The 25,628-nt window shown below is 25.5% G+C and overlaps 1 protein-coding gene across 4 annotated transcripts; it reads left to right on the top strand.

The window, feature by feature from the left end:
- Positions 1–10,797: 10,797 nt before the first annotated feature.
- LOC135927691 (cytosolic Fe-S cluster assembly factor nubp1-like) lies at positions 10,798–21,560 on the top strand. Of its 4 annotated transcripts, none has more exons than XR_010572154.1 (9): positions 10,798–10,989; positions 11,036–11,137; positions 11,248–11,384; positions 11,503–11,604; positions 12,707–12,797; positions 13,467–13,630; positions 13,887–14,051; positions 20,649–20,787; positions 21,159–21,301. XR_010572154.1 is itself a non-coding variant. In XM_065463851.1 (9 exons), the coding sequence occupies exons 2-9, from the start codon at positions 11,098–11,100 to the stop codon at positions 21,528–21,530; spliced, it is 942 nt and encodes a 313-aa protein (XP_065319923.1). In that variant the 5' UTR covers positions 10,798–10,989; positions 11,036–11,097; the 3' UTR covers positions 21,531–21,560. The 4 variants fall into 4 exon arrangements, 2 of the variants coding, with proteins under 2 accessions (XP_065319923.1, XP_065319925.1); XR_010572155.1 differs by lacking the exon at positions 21,159–21,301 and adding an exon at positions 20,981–21,019; XM_065463851.1 differs by lacking the exon at positions 20,649–20,787 and adding an exon at positions 21,433–21,560 and having other exon boundaries at positions 21,159–21,303.
- The last annotated feature ends 4,068 nt before the right edge of the window (positions 21,561–25,628 follow it).

The following is a 25,628-nucleotide window of genomic DNA, read 5'->3' on the forward strand; positions in this document are numbered from 1 at the left end:
ACTGTTACTCTATAGTCTATACACAATCTTAAACTGTTATCTGGTTTCCTTATGGGCACTAAAGGTGTTGCCCATTCACTATGCACTATTGGTTTTATTATTCCGTCTCTTAACCATTTATCTAATTCTTTATCTATCTCTTCTATCCAAGAAAACGGTAATCTTCTTATGCCGCAAAACTTAGGTCTATAATTTTCTTCTAATCGTATATCTACTTCAAAATTTTTCAGAGTACCTAATTCTTCTTTAAAGACTTCATTATACCTATTCAAAATAATCTTTATTTCTTTGTCAACCATATCTTCAACAACATTCTGATCTACCATATTATTAATTTCTTGTTTAATTTCGACTGAATTTACCTCTATTATCTTTGTATCTCTTGTTTTCTTATTTTCTTCTAAGTTGCTTCTATATTTAATCAAAAATTCTGGTGTTCGATTTTTAAGTTTATCGAGAACTAATTCTTGTTTATCCTCTATCAATAGGTAACTTAAATCTATCGAAATCTATCATTTCACTATTTTCTTCATTACTTACAGGGATAGTAGTCGAAAAATTTCCACCAATTATAAACTGGACCTAACGTTCTTATATCATACCATCCTAAAATCGGTTCAATCTTCAACGTCGTTATCCACAAATTTATACTTTTATTAACTCTTGGTAACCTTACCCTATAATACCCTAAAATTTTCACCATGCTACCATCCAATTGTTTGGCTCTTATCTTTTTAGTAACAAACTCTTTCTCTGGCCAAAATCTCATAAAATCCTTTATACTTATTAAACTAATTTCTGCTCCTGTATCTAATAAAAAACAAATTTCTGCTTCCTCCATGTTTATCTTTACTCTAGGGCATCTATTTTTCATTAAAAAATTCTCTAATTCCATTTTTAGTACGTCTACCCTAGTTGCCTTTTTAATTCTATATATTTCAAAATCTCTACTTTTTATCTTTATATCACTTCTATTAATATCGCTTGAATTATAATTATCAACGTTAAAGCACTTTTTATCATCGCAAAATTTCTCGTTCTTATTACCATAATTATTCTTACTTGCACTAGCATTATCAACATTATCCAAATTATCATTATTAAAATTAAAATCTTTATTCTTATTTTCTACTAAATTATCAACGTTAAAAAAATTATTATCATTACCAAATTTATCATTATAATTAAAATATTTATTCTTACCTGAATTAAAACTATTAACATTAGAAAAATTATTATCATTACAAAATTTATCATTAAAATTAAAATATTTATTCTTACCTGAATTAAAATTATCAACCTTAGAAAAATTATTATCATTACAAAATTTATCATTAAAATTAAAATATTTATTCTTAACTGAATTAAAATTATCAACCTTAGAAAAATTATTATCATTACAAAATTTATCATTACAATTAAAATATTTATTCTTACCTGAATTAAAACTATTAACATTAGAAAAATTATTATCATTACAAAATTTATCATTAAAATTAAAATATTTATTCTTAACTGAATTAAAATTATCAACCTTAGAAAAATTATTATCATTACAAAATTTATCATTAAAAATTAAAATATTTCTCTCTTAGTCATTTATTGCAATTTTCTTGTGTGTGTCCTTCTTGGGCACAATTATTGCACCTTACAATTGAATTGTTTACTCTGCAGCTTATAGCCACATGGCCATTCTTACCACACCTCGCGCATCTTAGATTCTTCGTTATCTCACACTGGCGCGACATGTGGCCCGGCTGACCACAACTATAGCAAATTATCTGTCTGTAATTATCCGTTCGTATGAAGTTGTTTATATATCTTTTCTTATCTTCCTCTCTTAATATATTCTTAATATTTTCTAACTCTTTAATCTCTATCTTAACGTAAGTCGTATTTCTTCCTATAATTAAACCTAACGTGAAACTTAAAATTAGCACCAAAAATATAATTATACTTATATTTTCAAGTATTAAACTTAATAAATTTATTTGCGTAATATACATTAAAGTGTACTCAATAACCACTTGATTAAAATAATTTTAACTAATCTTAAACAATTAAATAAATATAAACATACGAATAAAACCAATACCAAGATCCAAAATTTATATAACATCAATAAGAGAACCGAAATTATCAAAAATTTATATATATTTTTTATTATTATTTTTTTTTACCTTGTTCCAATGTATAATTAGACTGACTTTTGATCTTCTAAAGCCTGGATCAATCGCTGTAAGGCACCACTGTACCAATATGGGATTGATATTTATTGCTGAGGCTAGTGGGAGAGACTGAATATCTATGGAACTAATAATAAATAAATAAATATATAATTATTAATAATTTCTAATACTAATTCACTACTTTTACTCTTTATTCAACTTCTATCAAATCCAAAATAATAATCAAAATATCGTCTGTAAATTAATAATCCAAATATCGTTCGGTTAATAAATAATAACATAAATTTCGCAGAATCCAAAATTATTCAACTCTGAACTTTTTTGAATTAACAATGTATATATATATATATAAAAAAATTAAACAATTTTCGAAGAATTAAATATATAAAATTTGCATATTTGAATATATATATAAAATTTATAGAAAAATATTATGTTCAATTTAAGATTATTTACATAGACAAATTACCCCAAAAATATTATCTTCGTCTACCATTTATTTATGAATAATCACTTTTCACACTTAACATTCGAATTTGCATATACAACAATAATAATGATAATAATTATAAATATAATAGTATAAAAAATAATGAAGTAAAAGTAAAAAACCCCAATCAATGTAAAAATAGAAGTAAAAAAAACCAATAGTGGAGGATAAGCCAATTGATGTAGAAATAGTATATAGTTCTTTATTTCGTAGTGATATTAATAGTAAGTCGTATGAAGAGTGGAAAACGACTAATGAATTTAACAAGAGACAATTTTATTGAATTAACGCAGAAAAAGTAGACATTTATAAAACAAAAATTGTAGAAAAGTTAGAAATGAATACTATAAATTTTGAAATTACGTCGGTAAAAATATTAAAAAATGATATAGTAGAAACATTTATATGTAGTTATATTAATCACATAGTAAAATTTGAAGAAATAATAATAAAAGAGAAAAAATGTGATAATATAAATAATTTAATTAATATTGATAAAGATTCTAGGAAATGCAGAAATTTAAAAAAGTGAAAAATATTACGTGTAAAAGTAGGAATAATGTTAAAAGAAATAGGAGTAGTATTAGGAGAAAGGATGACAAAATTAAAATTGAACATATAAAAGAATTCTTAATGAAGGAGAGAATAAAATTGTTGAGAATAAAATTTATTTTTAAAAGTTTGAAATTTGATTTTAAGAAAATTTTTATAAAAAAATTTATTAAACTAAAGAATAAAGGAGTTAAATTCAAATTAAAATAATAAGAATAAAAAAAAAGTACGTAATATAAAATTTTAATTACTTCATGGATCAAAATTATTAATATAACATGTAAATTAATACTATAATATAAAAAATTTAAACAATATTAAAACGCGATTCTATTATCAACATTTTATGATGATTCTTATATTCTTATATTCGATTGGATCGATTCTTATTATTCCTAATTATTCTTGATTGACTAATAATAATGATAATAATAACGATGGAGGGCAAACGAGCAAACAAACAAACAACAAAGAGACGAAACGATCATAACAAACCAACGTAATGAAAACAAGCTAACGATAAAACTTGACAAAAGCAAGACAACGATAAAAGATGAAATCAACAATTACTTATGCAACAATAAAAAAAAATATAGCGAAAATGACAAACTAATCGTACGACGGACGAATGAGTTTTAGAGGGGGAAGAAGTCAAATAAAATCGAAATTAAAGTCAAGTTCGAGGTCAAGTTCAAAGTCAAAAGGAACAAAATCGGAAATATTATCTGAGACCGAAAAAGATTTATCAAATATATATATAAACAAAAAGAAATTTTTTTAGCTAAATCTGGGTAATGAACACTGAAAGATACATGGACGTAAACGGATAAAAATCTTAGTGACAATTTCAACATACGATATGATCGATAGATACGATGAAGGGGGAAACTAAAAGAGAAGGAAATGTTATATTGTGGAAATAATTTAAATAAAATCACTCGAGGTGATAATGAAATATTTTATGTAAAAGTAAAATCGATTTAAATGTAAAAGTAAAGATCAATTTAAAAGGTAAAAAAGTTAAAAAATGATTTATAACGATAAATTATTTTTTGTATATATTGTTATGTTTTTTTGTTATATGATAGTTTTTTGAAAATTAAATGTTATAATAAAAATAAAGATAAAAATTAAATATTTTTGGTCAATTTTAAATTATATCACAAATCGGAGAATTCGTAGAATTCTTATATAATTTATAACATAGGGAATGGCACCAGCCAGGCTAGAAAATTTTTTTTTTTTAAATTTCGGCAATACTTTTTTTTATTAGTTATAATTTATCAAATATGTCATTAATTATTTGTTAATTTTTAGTGTAGCTATTTTTTTTATTATATTTTAAAATTATTTAAGATTAGCTTTAATATGAGACTCCGATATATTATTTTATAAATATTTTACCCTCCCCCAATTAAACTCAGACTTGAAACAAAGTGACTATAAATTAAATAAGAAAAATTTAATCAGCTTTAATTTATTACTCTATCAATATTTATTTCAGAGTAAGCTTATACAACCCCCCTCCCCCAAATCTTCCTATAAATTAGCTAGATCAAAGAACCTAGGTGGATAATAGTATTCAAAAAATATATGTTATTCGCTTTCATATGATGTCCTTGTCCGATATTTCTTGTAATATGAAGCATTACATATTGGCTAAAAGCTTCAGAATTTTTGTTAAACTTCATGCTTAAGCTACATCTTAATATATGATTTAGATTCCTATTAAAATTGAAAATATATATAATATTTTATATCTAAATAAACAGAAAAGATAAAAAGATATCTATAAAGATCGTAAAATAATAAGATTAAAAAATATTTTGAATTGGAGAAATCCCTTATTTCACTTAGATGTTATTTATTTTTGAATTGTCATTCAAAATGGACGCTCTAAAGAGTAATTTATTCAGCTACTCTATTTATGATTAGTGCATGGTTGTGCATTTGACCGGTCAAATATGGTTAAATTTAAATAAATATTTTTTTTATATTAAATATCATCATTTTCTAATATTTTTTAATCAATTTTCTTGTTGTCTAAATCTTCAATCGATTTCTGTTTTAGTAAAATTATTGACACAAATCGACCAATTTCTTTCTGAAGAAGAAGTAGATCTAGGAATTGTTAGTAATGCCACTTCTCTTAATGGCCATGGTAGTCAAAGCTAATTCCACTGCTTGAGATTGAAATCTGATTGCTTCTTATGGAAGTTACTGCTTTCCCCATGATTTCCTATTAAACATGCCACTTTTACTTCTTAAATTTATAATATAACTTGAAATATTTTGATCACCACCTTGTATGCCTAATTCTTTTATTATATTACATACTTCATTAAATTCACTATGAGTAAAATGCTCTCCTTAATATTAGGAACTCAATAAATAGCAGCATTGTGATCACATGTATTTATATTGTTTTTTCTTTTTCAAACATATTTTTATATTCAGATCTTTTAGAATATTTGACCATTTGACCAGGTCAAATATTCCCCCTTTCAATTGACCCGTCAAAATCTAGTTATTTGACTGGTCAATTGACTGACTTGCTAACCCTGGCCAAAACTGATTGATAAATTTATAAATATTAAGTCATCAGACAATAAATAGGAATGCTACCAGATATCAATTTCGCCAGTAAATATCAAGATTTAACTAATAAACTCAATGATTACTATATTGATAAAGCTGAGTTCCTTATGCGCGATTATTATAAAATAAGAACTTCGAAGAGTATTCCAATAACAAATTTCATAAACCAGATCTAAGTTTATTAATCATTATATAAATTTTCTAAGGTTAAAGGAAAATTACAAACTATCATTGTGAATCAATCTTCAACCTATTTTTTAAAAAAAATTATAATTCAAATAATATAATTATAAAAAAATGATTCAAAATAAATTATTCATTATTAGCAATTATCGCGATACTAAATTCGCTATAATATCTTCGCGATATATGCTTCGCGAAATAATTGTCGCAATATTGTCTTCGCGATTTGGGTTTCGTGATAATAACTTCGCTATAAAATTTTCGCGATTATTGATTCGCGATAAAAGTTTCGCGGTAATGTATTCGCTTTAAAGGTTTCGCGATAAAATTTTCGCGATTATTGATTCGCGATAAAAAATTTGCGGTAATGTATTCGCTTCAAAGGTTTCGCTATAAAATTTTCGTGTTTATTGATTCGCGATAAAAGTTTCGCGGTAATGTATTTGCTTTAAAGGTTTCTCGATAAAGGTTTGGCTATAAAAAATTCGCAATATTTGTTTTGCGATATTATATTCGCGGTAATGTATTCGCTATAAAGGTTTCGCGATAAAGGTTTGGCTATAAAAAATTCGCAATATTTGTTTTGCGATATTATATTCGCGGTAATGTATTCGCTATAAAGGTTTCGCTATAAAAAATTCGCTATATTTGTTTCGCGATATTGCATTCGCGGAATAGTATTCGCTATTATGGATTCGCGATAAAAGTTTCGCTATAAAATCCATTCGCGATAAACGACATTCGCGATAAAAGTTTCGCGAAAAAGTGTTTCGCGATAAAAGTTTGGCAAAAAAGTGTTTCGAGATAAAAGTTTCGCTGAATTGACATGAAACCCTATTCTTTACATTGTTGATTTTTTAAAGGCCGCCTCCCACTATGTACAAACATTAATAATGAAATCTCAAAAGCTCTTAAGGGCCAGCATCCCAAATAACCTAAGGCCTAATAATTTATGCTATAGAAACAACAAAAAACCCGATGGTATCAGCCTTGCCTTGGTCTTCTGGTCTTACAAGCCATTACAATGGCTATTCATTAAAGTAATTGCATTGCTATAAATGGTTCTATATGGCAACGTATATAAACCAATCTCTTTATTGTTTTTTTTATATAATTTATTTTTGAATTCAGTTACAGTCAACAAAACCAGATAATTACGAAGCGTTGGGACTGAAAAAATTTATTTTTTCACACTTATCCGATTTTTCGCAATTATAAGAATAGATATAATTTTTTGTTAATATAAGCTAATTTAATATTATTATTAATAATACATTATTTACATATACTCCATGCATTAAAGCTATCAAATTTGGCTTCTTTTATATACATATATTGCTTTATGAAAAAAAATTTAAAATGATTAAAAATTTTTTTCCCAATTTGTGTGTAATCTGGATATTACCATATGTTTTTTTAAAGAAAATTTTATTTGATAAGTTTAAGATAAAATCAATTCATATGAAGATTTCTTTCCAAATTTTACACAATCTATAATTTTAGAGAAACATTTAATAAATTCATATCTTTACCATGTTATGTATATTTACATCTATAAAACACTTAATAAAAAGTCTTAAAAGTTATTCTTGTAAATAATTATAACAAAATTTTATATAAAAATTTAAACAACATAAAAGTTGTCAAGAAATATAATATTTACACCCTAATTAAAAGCATAATAACTAAGATAATCCTATAATTTATATAAATAGATTCTGCTATATAAATCTGTCAATGAATGACAAATCAAATGAATGAATAATGGATACCTTAATTTTACCCTGAGAAATGTTTTTAATTTCCTATTTGAAGATTTTTCTAGTATTGTTAAGGAGCGACAAGATCGATCCTGAAGCGCCTCTACACTTTTTCAAAAACACCTGGATCTCCCCTCCTTTTGAAAATCAGGAGCGGAAGCGGGAAATGGCTTCTTTTTGGGCTGGAGTGTAGGAGCGCCGCTTCACTGCTCTTTTAAATTTAATAAATAAATAAAATTATTTTTTAAATATTAATATATCTATTTATCTGTTAATTAAAATTAAAATGAAATCTTATTTTATTTAAATGCAATTAAATGTGGAGCCGAGTTTTACATAGGTTTTTCATCTAATCAGTTAAAATATTATACATTTTTCTTTTTTTTTTGAAAATTTCTTTAAAAATATTTAAGTCATATATTATAAAAATAGTTTTTGATATTATGGATCCAAACATCATAGAAGAAGAAATCGAAATAAAAAATAAATTATCTTTTTAAATACTCTATTGCAGATTTTCAATAATTTATAATGACGAAAATATCATGCACAAAATATGGAGCTAAAATATATAATTTATTTTTTAAGAAAACAATCTTGATACAAAAATAGGTTCACGGGAACCCTGCATTGATGTGGAAGATTTTTTTGGATTCTATGAAATTGATCATCAGGCAGATAATATATTGGACAAATATTTTATAAATAATGATATCAAAATTACTATTTTTGATAAATTTCCTGAATTAAAAAATATTTTTATAAAATACAATATCCCGCTTCACTCAAGTGCTTCTATTAAGTAGTGTTGTTAAACGGCTTAATTTGAGCCGATTTTAAAAACGGCTAGCTCAACATTATAGCCAGGAAAATATTTCCACAGCGTCGAAACTTTGACCATAAATGTTCAATCCTTTGTGACATCTATGAGCAAAATCTTTAGGCTTGCATAATATTTTTCTGGATAAAATATTGAGTTACCAGTTTTTAAAAATAGGCTCAAATTGAGCCGTTTGACAACACTAATATTAAGCCTGTTTAGTATTCCTAACCAGGTTTTAGTGGAGAGGAGTGGATGTTTGTTAGATTTTAATTTAGAAAATTTATTTTTAAAAGCTAATAAAAGGTATTTTGATATATCATTTAATATAAATAAATCTTTTTTGATAAAAAATATGATTTTGTTTCGTGTACTTTCTAGAAAAAATGAAAATCAAAGGAACGGCTATGGAGTGGCCAATGGGAGTGGCACTTAATTACTTAGAGCGGGAGCTAGCTCCCTTTAAAAATCTAGTAGTGGGAGCAGGAGCTAGCTCTTTTTAAGAACTGTAGCTTTTAAAAATGAGCGTTAATAACTCTGAATTAAAGAATTGCAAAATTAAAATTACACACATGATATTTTATTTTCCTTCTAAGAGTCTGCTAAATAAATCAGAATCAATCAGTGATCAATATTAGTAGATAATCCAATTTTACTCACTGGGAAATGTTTTTAATTTCTTATTTGATAACTTTTATATTTAATTTATGAATTGCAAAATTAAAATTACACGCTTGATATTTTATTTTCCTTTATTATATATACATATAAACAAATAAATAATTTTTATAAAATTAATTAATTTAAAATAATTTGTTATGAATGTTTAAATTATCTTTCTATAATGACTATAACCTTCTTAATGATTCTTGGTCCTTCAAGTTAGCATCCGCATAGTGGATAAGATGTCATATCCATTCATAGCTTTTTATAACATCATCCAAGCAATGACTATCTCTAATAGCGGATTTTTTTCGCATTTAAAAATATTTTCACTTGAGAAACATGCAATTAAGTGGTTTTGACTGTATTTGTTTTTTTAAAAATTATATATACAGTGTTGTGATGATTTAATGTATTGACGATTAAATTAAAACTCATCCATATAAAATTATTTTATTTGCAAAAATAATTAAAATAACAAAAGGAATAATAAAAGATTTTTCAATAATGCTTTGTCTATATTTTAATTATTTTTGCAAAGAAAATAATTTTATATAGATGGGTTTTAATTTAATAGTCAATATGTTTCAATAAATCATATACAGTGTTGTGCAGATTTAATTCAAATCAAAACATTTCCATATTTATTAATTTATTTGAAAATAAAATTATTTGATTTGCAAAAAATTATTTAAATAACATATTTATATATTCTTATCAATTTTTACAAGTTAAATAAATTTATAAACGAATTAAAAAATATGGAAATGTTTTGAATTAAATCTGCACAACACTGTATTGTATATGCTCTATACTTTTATAAACGTTAAGTGTTATTTATATTTCCTTTGTTTAATTCGTTTCTTAATATAGTATCATGTATTATAATAGTTATATTTTCTTAAATAGAAACAATTTAATGGGAGTGGGAGAGAAAATTAAAAAAAAAGAGATTATTATAGTAAAATTAAAATGACATATTTTTTTATTTAAAGAAAAATTTATTTAACATAATTTCATAATATAATAATTCATAATATACCCATATTCCAATCACCAACTATAAAAAGGTTCTCATTCTATAAAAAGGAAATTGGGAGTATAATTTTTCAAAAAACATGGATAATTATATTTTGAAAAACTAATTTGAATATATATTTTTAAAAAGGACCCCCTGGGTTCTGATGTAAAGACTCTTATTTTATCGCTTATATTTTTTAAATTGACATATGTCCAAGGGAAGAGATAATGATTGGTAAAAAACATTATTTGTTAATTTCGAATATTTAATTTTATATTTTTTTCTCAGTTTAAACTTTCAAAAAAATAAAATTTAAACACATTTTATTAAAGCATATGTTATTTAACCCAGCATTATTCAAAATAAAACTAATAAATAGATATAAATTAATAAATATGGAGCGTTAATTTGAAAAACATATGTTGCTATTCGTTGATAAAAAAATACGCGATACAATTAAAAAATTAATAGCGAACTCGATAAATATATATATAATTATCACTATCTTAGCCAATCTTAGATTACCTTAAATTAGTTTTAAAAACTGAATGAGCTGTAATAGTGTTGCGTTTAATGTAACGCTTGGAGATAATGCGGTACTATAAATGCAGCGTAAGTACAACTGCTGTTTCTACAAATCGACCCAACTATTTTGAATTTTTAAACGCTGGAACAACTTGAACTGGAAAAATTAAATAATAATGTACCTCATGGTAATATATTTTCTATCCAAATCATATAATTAAATTTATACCTCAGATTGCCCTGGAACCCAGAGTCAGGATGCAGGGAAAACAGATTCATGCAAAGGATGTCCTAATATGAAAATATGTTCAAGTGGTGAACTTAAAAAAGAAATAGGTAATTTTTTTAAAAATAGTAACTAAATTAATAATTAATCATGGTAAAATTTATATCATAATGAATTAATAATATAAATGTATATACAATTATAATATATTTTTTTACAGATCTAAGCAAGATATTATCTAACTTTACCAATATTCAAAGCATCATTTTTGTATTGTCTGGAAAAGGGGGTGTAGGTAAAAGTTCATTTGCAGCAAATTTTGCAAGATATTTAGCTGATCATGATCCAAATAAAAATGTATATCAATGTTTTATTTATTATTATTTAAAAGTCATTAAATTTTGTCATATAAACTTGAGTTTTTCTTAAATAGGAAATAATATTTTCCTTTTAAAAGATTATATTTATTTAATAGGTTGGCCTTCTAGACATTGATCTGTGTGGGCCATCAATCCCTCAAATGATGAATATATCTAACCAAAAAGTGCATCAAAGTGCAAATGGCTGGTCTCCAATAGTAAAATTAGTTTAATATCTTTACCTCAGATTTTAACTTTAAGATTTTAATATATAAAATCATATTTCTTGATTATTATATTGAAATATATCTCTTAACATTTTGAGAGTATTATCTCTAAATATAAACAAAATAATATATTTCTCTTTTATCATAACTATTTAGTGTTACAAATGTGTATAAATGAATTGCTTTCAATGCTAACCAGATCTAGTGGCTAATATGCAAAATATTGATTAACCCTTATAGATCTTTAAAAAAATCTACTTTTAGCCATGAATTTATAGAATAAAAAAATATTTACAAATTGAAGAAAATATTGTTACCCCCCCCCCCCCCTTACCCCCTTCTTTGTACTTTTAATTATGAATTAATTTTATTATGAAGAAGAAACAACAATAAATAAATTACAAAGCAAGTTATTAAGATTTAAAAAGTATTTATAGCGAAAAATTTGGTGGAAATGGGGACTGAGAAAAATATAATAATTTTTAAATAAACCTGATTTTTTTTATTAAAGGACCAAGATGTGAGATTTAAATTTTTTTATTAAAGGACCAAGATGTGAGATTTAAATCTTTTAAAGCATCAAAATATTTTTTATTCATAATAATGAATATTTTTTGTTTTATATTTCTATATTCAAGAAATGTGTTAATTATATACAGAGCCGTAGCTAGGAATTTTCAACTGGGAATGGGGGGGGGGTGGGGTGGTGGTGGTATATTTTTTTGAAATAAAACAAACAATTAGGGACTCATAGAAGTTTTTTTTATTTTAATTAAAAATTTGTATTATTTTTAAATTTTGTATAAATTAATTAAAAGCTAAATTCTATGTTTACTTTTCCCTATCAACCTTCAAAAGTGATTACTGAGGGGAGGGGGGGCACCTAAAGCAAAATTAGCATTATTGGTTATTTCCCCATAATTGATTGATATATAATTCGAAATTTAAAGAAAAAGAAGTAAAGTAAATTAAGGAATAAAAATAAATGGTATTATATAGAAGAAGTTGGCTTTAGAAAACTTAATAAATTTTGAACAAATTGTCACTATTTTAAGGAATTTCTTTGCTTATCTTTGTCAAATATAAAATACAGTATGTGCAAGAAAATTTATTGGTAATGTCGATAGGCCTGTTGCTGGATTCCCTTGACGACGCCGTCATATGGAGGGCCCCTAAGAAAAATGGTAAAAATTTGCACTTTCGACCTGAATTATATATAATGTGAGATGTTAATATAATAATTTTAAAAAAATCTTCGTATACTATTATATTACTAGCCTCCTGCAGAAGAATTAAGCGAGAAAAATAACAAGTGGGGAAACGGGAAATAAATAAATTCGACCTTGTTCCTCTCCCCACCTGAAATATTTTGACAGAATGATTATAATCGCCTTTAAGTTGTTATAAGGGGTTTCCGCGATACATATATTTCACTTTTCTTTCAAAGTATACCAGGGTAGAGCCATGCAAAGTCAATATGGTCACCCAGAACCTGGTCTAAAATTTATATTAATTTTAAAGCCCGGGTTTGCCTATTTTATTTACATTTAGCCCAATCATAATTTTAATGATTTTAGGTCAAAGTCTGGCCTGGCTCGGAATTTTTAATTGAAAAATTAAAATATAAATTAAAGGCATTTTTATAAAGTTAAATAACAATGAAATTTACTTGTCTTAATCTTAAATCATATAAAAAATTATTTTCTATTTTATTACTTAAAATTTTTTATTGGCCATCCACAGTTTGATTGTTTTATATAATCTTTATTTATTATTTTAATATTGTTTGGGAGTTTCCTAAATTAATGAAGAAAAAGAAATATATTTTTTAAAATTATTTCTAAAAAATGAAGCCATGATAAAACAGTTTTTGGAAGATGTCGACTGGGGTTACGATATAGATTTCCTAATAATAGACACTCCACCGGGCACATCAGATGAGCACATGTCAATATTTTCCTACTTAAAGCCTTGTCTAAATGTTAATAGTGGTGCTATTATCATTACCACACCCCAAGTTATTTTTTTTCAATAATTTTAATTATGCATTTATTTAAAAAAATATATTAGTGAGGAAGGAAACCCTTTTTAACCTAACCTTTAAACTATGTTTGAATTATAATATTGGGACCATTCTAACTAAAGCACTATAACCAGTTTAATGAATAAGTGATAATAAGATGGAAAAAACGGGGAAAGTTTTTTTTAGAAAAATAAGAAAATAATAAATCGATAAAAACAATATTTGTCGCCTAAAAAATGTTAACATAAAGGAAATATCATTGTTAGACGTAAGAAAGGAGATAAATTTTTGCAAGAAATCCGGTGTACATATTTTGGGCGTCGTTGAAAACATGAACAAATTTGTGTGTCCTAATTGCCACAAATCTTCTTTCATATTTCCTAATCATTCTTCCAATATCAAACTAATGCAACAGGTAAACCATTTGACTATTATTAATTTTAAGATATACTGGCCACCTTAAAAACCATTTTTATAATATAAATTTTTATCTTAATATGAGTAATAACTAATTGCTATTCTTCCTCTTAGATTTTTTACCCTCTTTTACATCTAATTTAAAGTTTACAAAAAATTATGCTATAAACGTTACATCAAAAAAGAAGCGCTTCACTCGTTACATTTGAAAAGAGAACGCGTTACAGTTACTCGTTACCTCTTAAAAATTTTTTTATTTATTTTTTTACCCATATGAAAATAAAATTATGTAAAAATAATATATATCATAAGCTAATCTGAACTCTTGCTAACTTAAATAAATGCCTTCTTTCGGATCTCCTAATTTAATCCTAAAGGGTTTGCCAAGTTTTTAAGTTAAGCGCCTGGCTTCCAAAGGATGTTAGTGTTGTCGTAACATTGGTATGAATTTATATTTATCTGGTATATCAGTATATTTGTTGGTTTTAAAGTCTTCTGTGTATCTTAAGATGTCTTACGTTCAATCCGACATATAGATGCAATGCTCTCATCAAACGGGATTTACAAGCCACGGGTTTTCCTGCAACTTTATGACCCCCAGGTCTCTTCACTGATGGGCCGATAGAATTACACGAATTCCTTGGGAGAAGCATCGATTTTTAGCATGGGACTTTCCTATTGATCCCCTTTCATCCTCCAACATCAATAATAACTTCTTAAAATACACAGAAGATTTGAAACTAACAAATATGCTGACATACCAGATGAATATAAATTCATATCATATGTTACTACAACACAAACATTCTTTGGGAACCAGGCACATTAAAAAGCATAACAAAACACTAAGGATTCAAAAGAAAGAATTTAATTACATCAGAACTCAGATTATAAAATCTAATTTGATATGCTTCATCTGTTCCTTTTCCGAGTAGCTAAGATGACTTAGACCTTTTTCCCCTTCCCTTCGTCTAATCATTATTTTCCCTTTCTTTTTTCCTTTTTAAATGAAGGAATGTTTGTACTTTTTTCCTTTTTAACATTCGCTATTTTGTTAAAAATAGAAATATGTCAAAATTTAAAATTTTTTTAAATATGTTCTTTTTAGTTGCATTGAACTATATTTTTTAATAAAATTTAATATAATGTATTGTAATTATATATAATTTTAATATAAACTATAGATTATGTCAAATACTTTACAAATTAAAACACAAGTCTTTTCTTGTAATAATTTTATATCTATTTTTAAATTGATTTTCAAAATTTTCCTCCGGCCCTCGGCTAGGTCCCTAAAAAATATTATATAATGTTAATTTTTTAGTAGTTACCTTTATATCATCTTTCTTAAAGTAGGCTAAAAAATGGGAAATACTAATTCTAAAATTTACCAATCTTTTATGCATTATTAGTGTCTAACCACTAATGTAGTAGCCAGCACAGATGAAAAAATATTAATGACAAAATTTTGGCCAAATTTATGATTAAAAGGCATCTGAAAGCATTATTCTGAAAATTTTATCAATGTTTAGTGTTCAATTGTAAATTAATTCAATCCATTCGGTGTAGAAAGAAAAAGCTCACATTTTTTATGATCACTCAATATATCTCTATATTAAAAATTATTATTTTAATTATTTGCATATAACAAAATTTTACAGAAAATTTAATTATAGATTTTATTTATTATTAAAATACTTTAATATAAATAACATTCCTTTATTTAACTATTTATCAATGACATATATAATACCTAGACTGACGATTCATTCATTAAAATGCATTTTAAGAGTCGTTAAAAGCAAATCAGGGGACCTGCCATTTTGGTAACACATATAGTAATTATTCTCATGTTAAAACCTACTATTAAATCGATAACTTGCTTCCTTATTATCTCGATGATCCGGTAATTCTTTAATAACGTTTGCATCAGATATAGGAATAAATTAGCCTCTCGTTAATTTATTCCTATAATGATTAGTGTAACAATTGATGTACACTTTTAATGAATGAACCGTCAGTCTAGGTATTATATATGGCATTGCTATTTATTTATTTTAATGATAATATACAATAAAATAATTCAAAATGTATAAATGTATAAATTTTATACAAATTATTATATTAAAAATTTATTGTAAATAACTGTATATAAAAAAAATATTATTACATAAAATACAAATAATTTTTGTTATACATATCGATATTTAAAAAATATAATTAAACAATTATAATTAATACAAATGATTATATTATCAAAATATAAATAACTCAATTCAGACTCAACCGGCAAAAGAAAATAAAAGCTTGCTGTTTATCTTCACCAAATTAAACGATTTTTCTTTTAAATTGTAAAAAATTAATTAAAATTTTTAAAATTATCTAATTTGTTTAACAATATAAATTATATTATTAAATTTAAAATTGTTTTTCAAAAAATACCTTTCGAGATATGCAGATTAGAGAACTGCACAGGCGACTCGGGTCGGGTTCGGACATTAAATAAATATTTTTCGGACTCGGGTTGGGTTGTAAGAACTGTCCGACCGAAACTAACCCAAAAAATAAATATTAATATAAATATCATAAATAATTATTATAATTAATAATGTCAATTATAAAACCATAGCATTTTTTATTTATGACATTTTATCCTTAAAATGTCATTCAGAATAGCACGTAATTTTCAATTATTATTTTATAATTTACATAACAACCATACACCAAACTATTTTATGTGATTATATTTTATTACATTGCATAGTTATCGGTATTATTACAAACTTTACTTTCATCATATTTTATCAAGTTAAATAAAATATATTTTATTAATATCTCTCATATTTTCATATTAAAAAAAATTATTTCAATGGATGCCAGATTAAAAAAAATTGGTAAAAAGATTAAGAGAAATGAATATAAAGTATGTTAATGGCAAATCTGAGGTCTGGAAAAAGTTTTCATTTATATATGAGAAAAACTTAATTATGTAAGTTGCAATTTTTGCAAATATATATTTTTTTAATTCTATAACAAGAGGTTAGTATATTTATATATAAAATATATATTATTAAATTTTTTAGGCACAAATCAACTTAAAAGGTCTAAATGTGTATTTAAAATAGAGAGTAAAAAGACACAATTTAACAATTGATATCATTTTTAGTACTGATCGCAAAAAACTCAAATGTTGTACCAAATTAAAAAAAAAGAAGAATGTACAAAGATGCTTACCATGTTTTATGGACGTGATTTGAGATCATTTGATACAATTCACTGGGAAGGCTTTATTGCCAATATTTTGTCAAAATTTCCTTGATATATGGAAAAAAGCATCATTCCAGATCCTACGACAATTTCTAGAAATTTAATGGATACTGCTGATGGTATACGCAATAAAGTATTTCCGAAATTAAACGTATATATGGGAAAAAGTCGATGTGCTGGTAACAAATATATGAAAATATAGTTAAATTTTTTATAATTTTTAAATTTGATTGTATTTTAACTATTTTATAATATTTTTTTAATTCAATAAAATTCAACTTAATATATAGATTAGATTATGGCCGTCAAATAAACTTTTACTTAAAATGGCGCTGAATAAATACACATAATTTTTTTTAGGTTATTATAATATTCAAATTGTAAAGATTCGGGCTCGGATCGGGTTGGACTAAAAAATATGTGCTCCGGCTCGGACAAAAAAGTATTTTAAATTCGGGCTCGAGCTGCGAAAAATTACTTTGCAGACCTCTTATGCAGATCATAGTTTTTCTCCATCCTCGGCTCTACTATGCCAGAAAATATTTATAATATTTCTTTATAGCCCCCCCCCCTCCCGTTATTTAATAATTTAGTTAATAGAATTTTTAATTTAAATCATGTGATCATTTATAATTGAAAATTATTATTTGTTTTTTTTAAATATATTTCATTTTGATATCGTACATATTATTTTATTTCCGTTTTATAAATAAAATTATTCACAATAAAAAAAATATTTTAAAATTTTTTTCCCCGACGTTATGAGGGGAGGGGGGGAGGGAGATAAACAAGAGCGCTTAGTGCTCAACACAACTGTGCTAAACACCAATAAATAAAATTTTTAACTGAGGGAATTTATTAAAATATTTATAGATGGATCTGTATTTATAAGTAACTTATTAGTCCATCTTCACAAAATTCTTTCAGATCCTCATCAATTTTTATTATCTTTATTAGAATTTAATCTGAATTCATATGTTTTTTAAATATGAGCTACTTGACATCTAGATTGTTAGGACACAATCTACGCTTACAATGTAAACTTAGTGCCCTTTATTTTCTTTTTTTATTTAAAATGTTTCTTAGTGGGGTGAGGGCAGAGTCAAATCATCCTCAACTGAAAAAATAAGTACTGTTAACTTGACATATATTATTTATAATGATAATATTAGAGAATATAAATTAATATAACTTGATTTATAATTTGATTAAAAGTCTTGACTATAAATTTCAGCAACCAAAATGTATTAATAAAATAAAAATGGAAACTTTGGTGGTTGATCTGAATTAAAAACTCGGTTTAAATTATTTATAAAATTGAAAAATATATAACAAAATAGAATATATTTTAAAAAAATATAAAGTAACATTTTGCGTTACTGTTATTCAAAAAAAACGCGTTACTTGTTACTTTTTTTGCCTTCATCGACGTTACTTTACAGCACTACAAAAAAGCATAAAATGTCACATAATTTTAAAAATCTTTTGCCATATTTATGATTAATTAAATTTAAAGAAGATATATGGAATCGGTGAAACTAACTAAAATATTAAATTATTCATGGGCTTGGCCCTTTAATTTTTTTTTTTTAGAAATTAAATTTATTTTTTATACGCTTAATTTTTTTAAAAAAATTTTACAGTTTGATATGTAGATTTTTGGAAAAATATCATACATCATAATTTTTTTTTTACAACTTAATGCTTCAAGAGATCCGAATTATTGAAAAAATATATATTGATAAATCATGAGCCACTTTTGTCAAATGAAAATCCTACTTTCAATCAAAAATTTGATGATATATGTAAACTGTAAAAATAACTAATCTATATCAGTGAGTCCCAAAGAAAATCATTAATTTTCTAAAACAAATATACTTATTATTATAAATATCCTCAAATAAAACTGTTAAAAATTTAAAATATTATTTTTTTGATTAATAAAATAATAGGGGTTTTATTATTTTTAATTTTAGCTGCGTTATTCCCCAATTTATTTGCCCTGATGCATTAACCAAATTATAATATTAATTAATACCCATAATTTAAAATAATCTTGATTATTAGTTTTGTGGTGATTGTTTTGTCTGTACCAAAAATTTTAAAACTCTCCCTCTCCTACATTTTTTTGATCTTCAATTATATTATGATAAATATGGTTTAAATAACCTTTTTTCTGAGAATAAATCTTGTTTATAACAAAATATTACACAATCAGATATGCAATCTAATAATTTTTAAAATGTTTGGTTATTTGAAAAATTTAAAAAAAGATTAATTATGTCTAAATTAGAATAGTTTATTATTTAATTATTATTATATCGTTGATTTTATAACCAACCATCCTGAAACATTATTATAATACTTTCACCGGCATATTTCTTACTCTATTTTCTAAACATAAAGTATGTTTTCACATAACCGAAGTGGCAATGGAATGTGGCTAATTTTATATCCTCAGTCAATCTCTTATCTATCAATCATAATAAAATTCGAAGCTATCTGACCCCTTTAATAAAATTATGTTTTCCGATTAAATAATAAAAAAAATGAGTGATGGTTAGGAGAACCATTTAATTCACAGTAAAACAATCCAGCTTCAGTAGATCATATGGAGTATATTCCAAACTTAGGAATCGTTTAGAAAACTAGTTTTCTTTTAAAAAATTAAAAGTTGCAATGCACTGTCAAAGTTAGCCATAAAATCAATCTTTTAGTTTTAATATCTAGTTTTGGAAGATATGATTATAATTCTGTTATAAATTTTAAAAAACAAACAGGATTTTTTAAAAATTGTATTTCATTATTTTAATTATAATGATAAAATTATTTTTATGGTAAATTCTTAAAAAACCCGATGTTTTTATTTTTATTAAATTTTAGAAGTCTATTTTTTTGAACTGCCAACCCTAACATTCTTTTTTTAGAAGGAAAGTTCACACTTCACAGTCCATTTAACAAACTAATTATATTTTTTTTATAATAATAATTTTTCACTACATTGAGATTAGAATTATACAATTAAATTATGTAAAAAATAGAAACAATGAAATACAAAATACATCAAATATTTTTTTTATCTAATAAGTAATGATTACTAGTATAATTTTTTCATATAAAAATTATTTAATTCTAAAATAATCTAAGTCTCTGTCTTGGTATTTTGATAAAATTTTATTAAAAGATTTAAGTCAAATTGATGTTTATTTGCCAACCCTAGTTTGCAGAACACATAATGGCCTTTTAAATATTGCTTTAATTGAGCATTTTACTAATCATTTATTAACCTATTTCATTCTGATTAAATTGTATATCAAACCTATGGCAGAATGACACATATGGGCTAAAGATTTGGCTATCAAAAAACCGAAAAGACTGACCAGGTCGATATGCTATCACTACATAGCATTTGCATATTGTTAAAAAAATATGTAGGGCCGGAATTTACTTACTAGAACTGCTCCCAAGTTTTATTTTTCTATCTTATATTGAACCATAATGAGCTTTTTACGACATATTATGGAGGTGAGCTAACTAATTTTGTATAAAATTATTGAGCAGGCCAAATAAATATAACTTTAAAAAGGTTTATACTATCCAAACGATTTTTCTCTGAGGGTGGACGAGCCAATTTTTATAGAACAATATTTATCGTATTAGGTGCAGAAATTTACCTCGTGGTAGGTAACATTAACTTAGAAACGGATAATCAATGCTCATATTTTTTATAATTATGACCCATAGGTAAATAAATAAATTAATTAAAAATAACCTTTGAATAAATAAAGTTTTATGGAAAATTTTAATATATCCACGTAAAAAAAACGACGAATATTAGGATGGAGTAGATCAAATCAGTAAAGCGGTTAATATCGAATCTTTAAAAATCGATCATTTCCCCTCAAATGAAACTAACGTACAAAAAATGTGCAAGGATATGGGTGTAAAATACTTGGAATCCATACCTCTGGATATAAATTTTAGTAAATATACAATTTTATGGATTTTTTTTTGAATAAAAGAAAGGAAGGAATTATTTTTCATCATAGTTTTTCTTATTTAAATTTTTATATTATAATTTATTTAATTGAATCATATTTTTTTTTATATAGGGAAAGTCTGCGACGCTGGGGAGTCTTATTTCGAAAAATTTCCGAACACTCCAATATGTGACATTTTTGAAAATATTCGCAAAAAAACTATTATTTGATTGAATTATTAAATAAAGATGATTTAGCTATATTATGTAATAAATAATAATATAAAATTATAATGCATACCACCTTTATAAACCCTATTGACCCTTTAGTGTTAAAGGTGGAAAGAAATAGCGTGAGTGGTTGGTGCATAATTCACCTTCATTTTGAAATTATATCTCATTCAAATTTTTATATTAAGCTTGTAAATTTGAGATATTTATTGAGTTAACCTTAAAATTTTGAAGATTTATTAATAAAGTAAAGACCATTTTTTAAAAACAAATTATCTATTCATATTTTTACTATAAAAATCTATTTATAACATGAAATAATCAAAATTTTTATTTAACTAATATCTTAATATTATCTTAAACAAACGTCGACAAAAATCTTTAAAAAATAATTGAAATGAAGTAAGATATTATTTTTAAAATAATTACTCATTTTTAAAAAACCACAGATCAAAGGATAAGATGCCAAATAAGATAGAATCCTGATCGGGTGTTTTTGCTGAATTTTATTAGGTATAGAGTAATCTGTGGGCCTAATCTTTTGAGCAAGGCTCGGCTCAAATTTTTTTTAAGAACATTTATCCCCCCCCCTCCGACCAGATCCCAAACGAATTTTTTTTATTTGTCCCAAAAATCCCAGCCCAAAATAAAATTTTATTTGTCCGCCATGCTTGACCCGAATTTATTTAAATATATAAAATTTATTTTTTTTCGTAAAAAAATAGCTACAAAAAATAATAGCGCCTTGTTTCTTGCAATAATTTAAAAGTATATCAATTTATTTGACAAAATGTAAAGATATCATACTTAAAAATTTAAACCCGATCCATCCCGAACCAAAATTATTTTTAAACCTTTTCGGGGGTACGGGCCGGGTAGTGATTTGCCGATCTCCAATAGAAAGCATCCTGGCTAGATGTCCCGCTTATCTAAGTGGGCAGGCGAGCGGGTTAAGAAAATAGTAATACTGGTGGGCGGGCAGGTTAAAAAATTTATAATCTTTATTTGTTATTTTAAAACATTTAAGTAGTAAACATTAAAAAAATATTCTCCCTGAAATTTCAACATTTTTAATATCAAAGTACCGATAACTGAGGATAGGAAGAAATGAATTAGGTAAAATATTTCGAAAACATGTTGAATTTGATTTTCATGGAAGAATATAACATCAACTTGGATGAAAATGATTTTCCCCATTTTCACAAAAGCAAAGAGAATTCAACTAAATTATTAGGTAAAAAAAAATTGCCAATTCCAGCAACCGGTGCTTCTTCTGAACAAGGGATTAGCATTGCTGGAAGGTTTTTAGTATCAATAAATATTAATTTTATGTTATTAGATAAAATAAATTCCTTATCCCTACTACAAAATTGAATATTTTTTTAATGCTTAATATAACATCTTCCTAAATTTTAAACTTTTAGGGATGTAGCACTGAAACTAAATCATTTCTTTTATTGGATACTTAAAAAATTAGTTTATTTATGGGCGGCGTAAGTTAAATATTTTAAAAATTAATGGGCAAGCGTGTAATAAATTGACTAATAACGGGTAAGGAATTTTAGAGTAATAATGTGTGAGGAATTTTAGAAATTTTATATTTTTATAAAAGCGAGGCCGGATTTTGAAAATATTGGACCTGCGGCTGAAAACCCGCCCATTACAGACCTCTAATCCTGGCTATAAATGGATCCAATTTCAGTATCAATACCTATGTTTGTATTTTTAAATAATTGGCATATATATAATATATTGCCTTGATATTTAAAATGTAATGGATTCGGTCCAAGTGCCGAACCTAAGTTGTTTGGTATGGGATTGGATAATTTTTCAGACAATGCAAACCTGTATTGCTAGCTTCAGTATGTTTCTTTTGCAATGTGTTATATTTATAACTTAAAATAATTTTTTGAGCATGTTTTTAAAAATTTTTAAATCGGAAATATATTCTATCATGTTTGGAATACCTATCTTATGAATTGTAGACTTTGCTGTAAACCCTGAGTCATTTATAATTTATATAAATAATTTATGGGAAATATATTATAAATTATATAAAGTTTATAATTTCATGGAAAAATTATCTGAAATTCATAAGGTATGTATTCCAAACATGACGGCATAATTTCCGGTAAAATCAGATTTTTAAAAACGCGTTCAAAAAAATGTTTAAGGTTGGAAGAATAACACATTGGAAAAAACACATTGACGCTAACACATATTATAAACAGATTGATCAAAGGAGTATTTGACCTTATCAAACCTTGTCAAATACTCTAAAACTCTGGAAAAAAAAATTAAAAACTTGTTTGAAAAAAGAAATTAATAAATGTGATCACATGGTTGCTTATTTATTAAGTCCATAATATCAAGAGGAGCATTTTATTAGTAGTGAATTTAATTAAGTGTGTAATATAATACAAGTTGATCAAAATATTTCAAGTGACACCATAAATTTTAGAAAGTATAAGGGGCATGTTTAATAACAAATAATGTTGAAAGTAGTAACTTCCATGAGAAACAATAAGATTCCAGCATCAAATAAATGGAATGGGCTTCACCATGATCATTAGCAGAAGTGACATTTTACTAAAAATTCCTAGTTTCTTCAGAAATAAATTGGTCGATTTGGGTTAATATTCTCACTAAAACAGAAATCGATTGAAGATCACGACAACAGGAAATTGATTGAAAAATATTAAAGAAATGATAATATTGGCTACGAATCAGAACAAGACTCCCACGGAGAGCCAGCGTCTACATGACAGGATTTTCACTGGATGCAAATCCCCTTCAAAAACCTTTGCCTACCCCCCTAAAAAATTCCACAGCCTTCGGCGGCGGTGTCTCCCTATTATTATTTTTACCTTTTTAATTTATTGATACTCATTTCATAGAATTTATAAAGGATAACTTAAATTAATCTATCTCTACTACCAACTATCGATATTTTGTGAATATAAAGAATTTATTTTTTAGATAATAAATTCAATTAAAACCTCCATTATTTACAATGAATTAATTATTATGGCATTATGAGCTTGCTGAAATATCAAAACCTTTTAAATGTAAGCAGAAAGTTATATTTGGAAAACAATGTGCATGATTGTTTGCAATATACAGATTTGGTCGATGAATATTGTATTATAATAATTCTATGATAAAAGTATTAATTTTTACAGCAATAAATTTTGTACTATTTCATCTCAAAATTTTATAGATAGCCCCCCAAAAGATTTATCTTACCCCCATTAAAGCAACCTACCCCCCTCAAAAAATAGGATGCGAACTGTTCCTACCCCTCCCATGTAGACGCTGCGGAGAGCTAAACATTAGTTATTGAATGACAATGAATTTAAAAAATATTAAATCGATTATAGATTCTTTTTACTATTATATAAAAAATAAAGTTAATATTGTCTTAAAAAACATTTATTTGAATTTTCGGCCAATCGACGGAATCTTTTTTGACCGGTCAAATACACAAACCTGATTATAATATTAAAATTTATTTTATAAGAATATATAACAAGTCAATTGCACTATAAACATGGAAAAATAAAAATAATAGTTAGAATTGATAATGCTCCTTCTCAAAAGGAGCTAGCTCCCACGTAATTTCACGAAAAAATCAAAAATTATTTATTAACATAAAGCGCATGGAATTTTCCAATTTCATTTAAATATCGCGATTTTTAACAGTCTAATATAAAAAAAATTGGTTGGGATTAGACCTCTTTCCAAATTAAGATTTTGAAACGAACTTAGATCTAGTATTGTTTAAAAGGCGAGTTATTACGACTCCAAACATAAGTTGTCGCAAAACTTATTTCAAATTGAGCGGCTCAAACCTCATGATTTGTCTCAATGAGTCGGCTTCAGAGTCAGCTCGATGAGTCTGCTTGAAAGTCGGCTTCATAGTGTGTTGAAATTTATTTTGAATCACGATTAATTAAAAATTTTTAACTACCTAAATTTGGCCATTTAAATATTTTTAAATTCGAAATTTTAGGACTATTGTTTATTATAGTAAGAATGAGTTTAAAAAATATCTTTTAAGATCTTTTTGCTTGTGTCTACGGCCTAATGGAACTCTTC

Source organism: Gordionus sp. m RMFG-2023, chromosome 3 (genome assembly GCF_954871325.1).
Source record: "Gordionus sp. m RMFG-2023 chromosome 3, tfGorSpeb1-WG-v2, whole genome shotgun sequence".
NCBI classification, from domain to species: Eukaryota; Metazoa; Nematomorpha; class Gordioida; order Chordodea; family Parachordodidae; genus Gordionus; species Gordionus sp. m RMFG-2023.

Coding starts and splice junctions, on each gene's coding strand:
- LOC135927691 (XM_065463851.1), top strand. CDS start 11,098: ATGAAAATATGTTCAAGTGGTGAACTTAAAAAAGAAATAG. Junction 11,605..12,706: donor CAAATGGCTGGTCTCCAATA/GTAAAATTAGTT, acceptor TATAAAATACAG/TATGTGCAAGAAAATTTATT. Junction 14,052..21,158: donor ATATCAAACTAATGCAACAG/GTAAACCATTTG, acceptor GACGAATATTAG/GATGGAGTAGATCAAATCAG.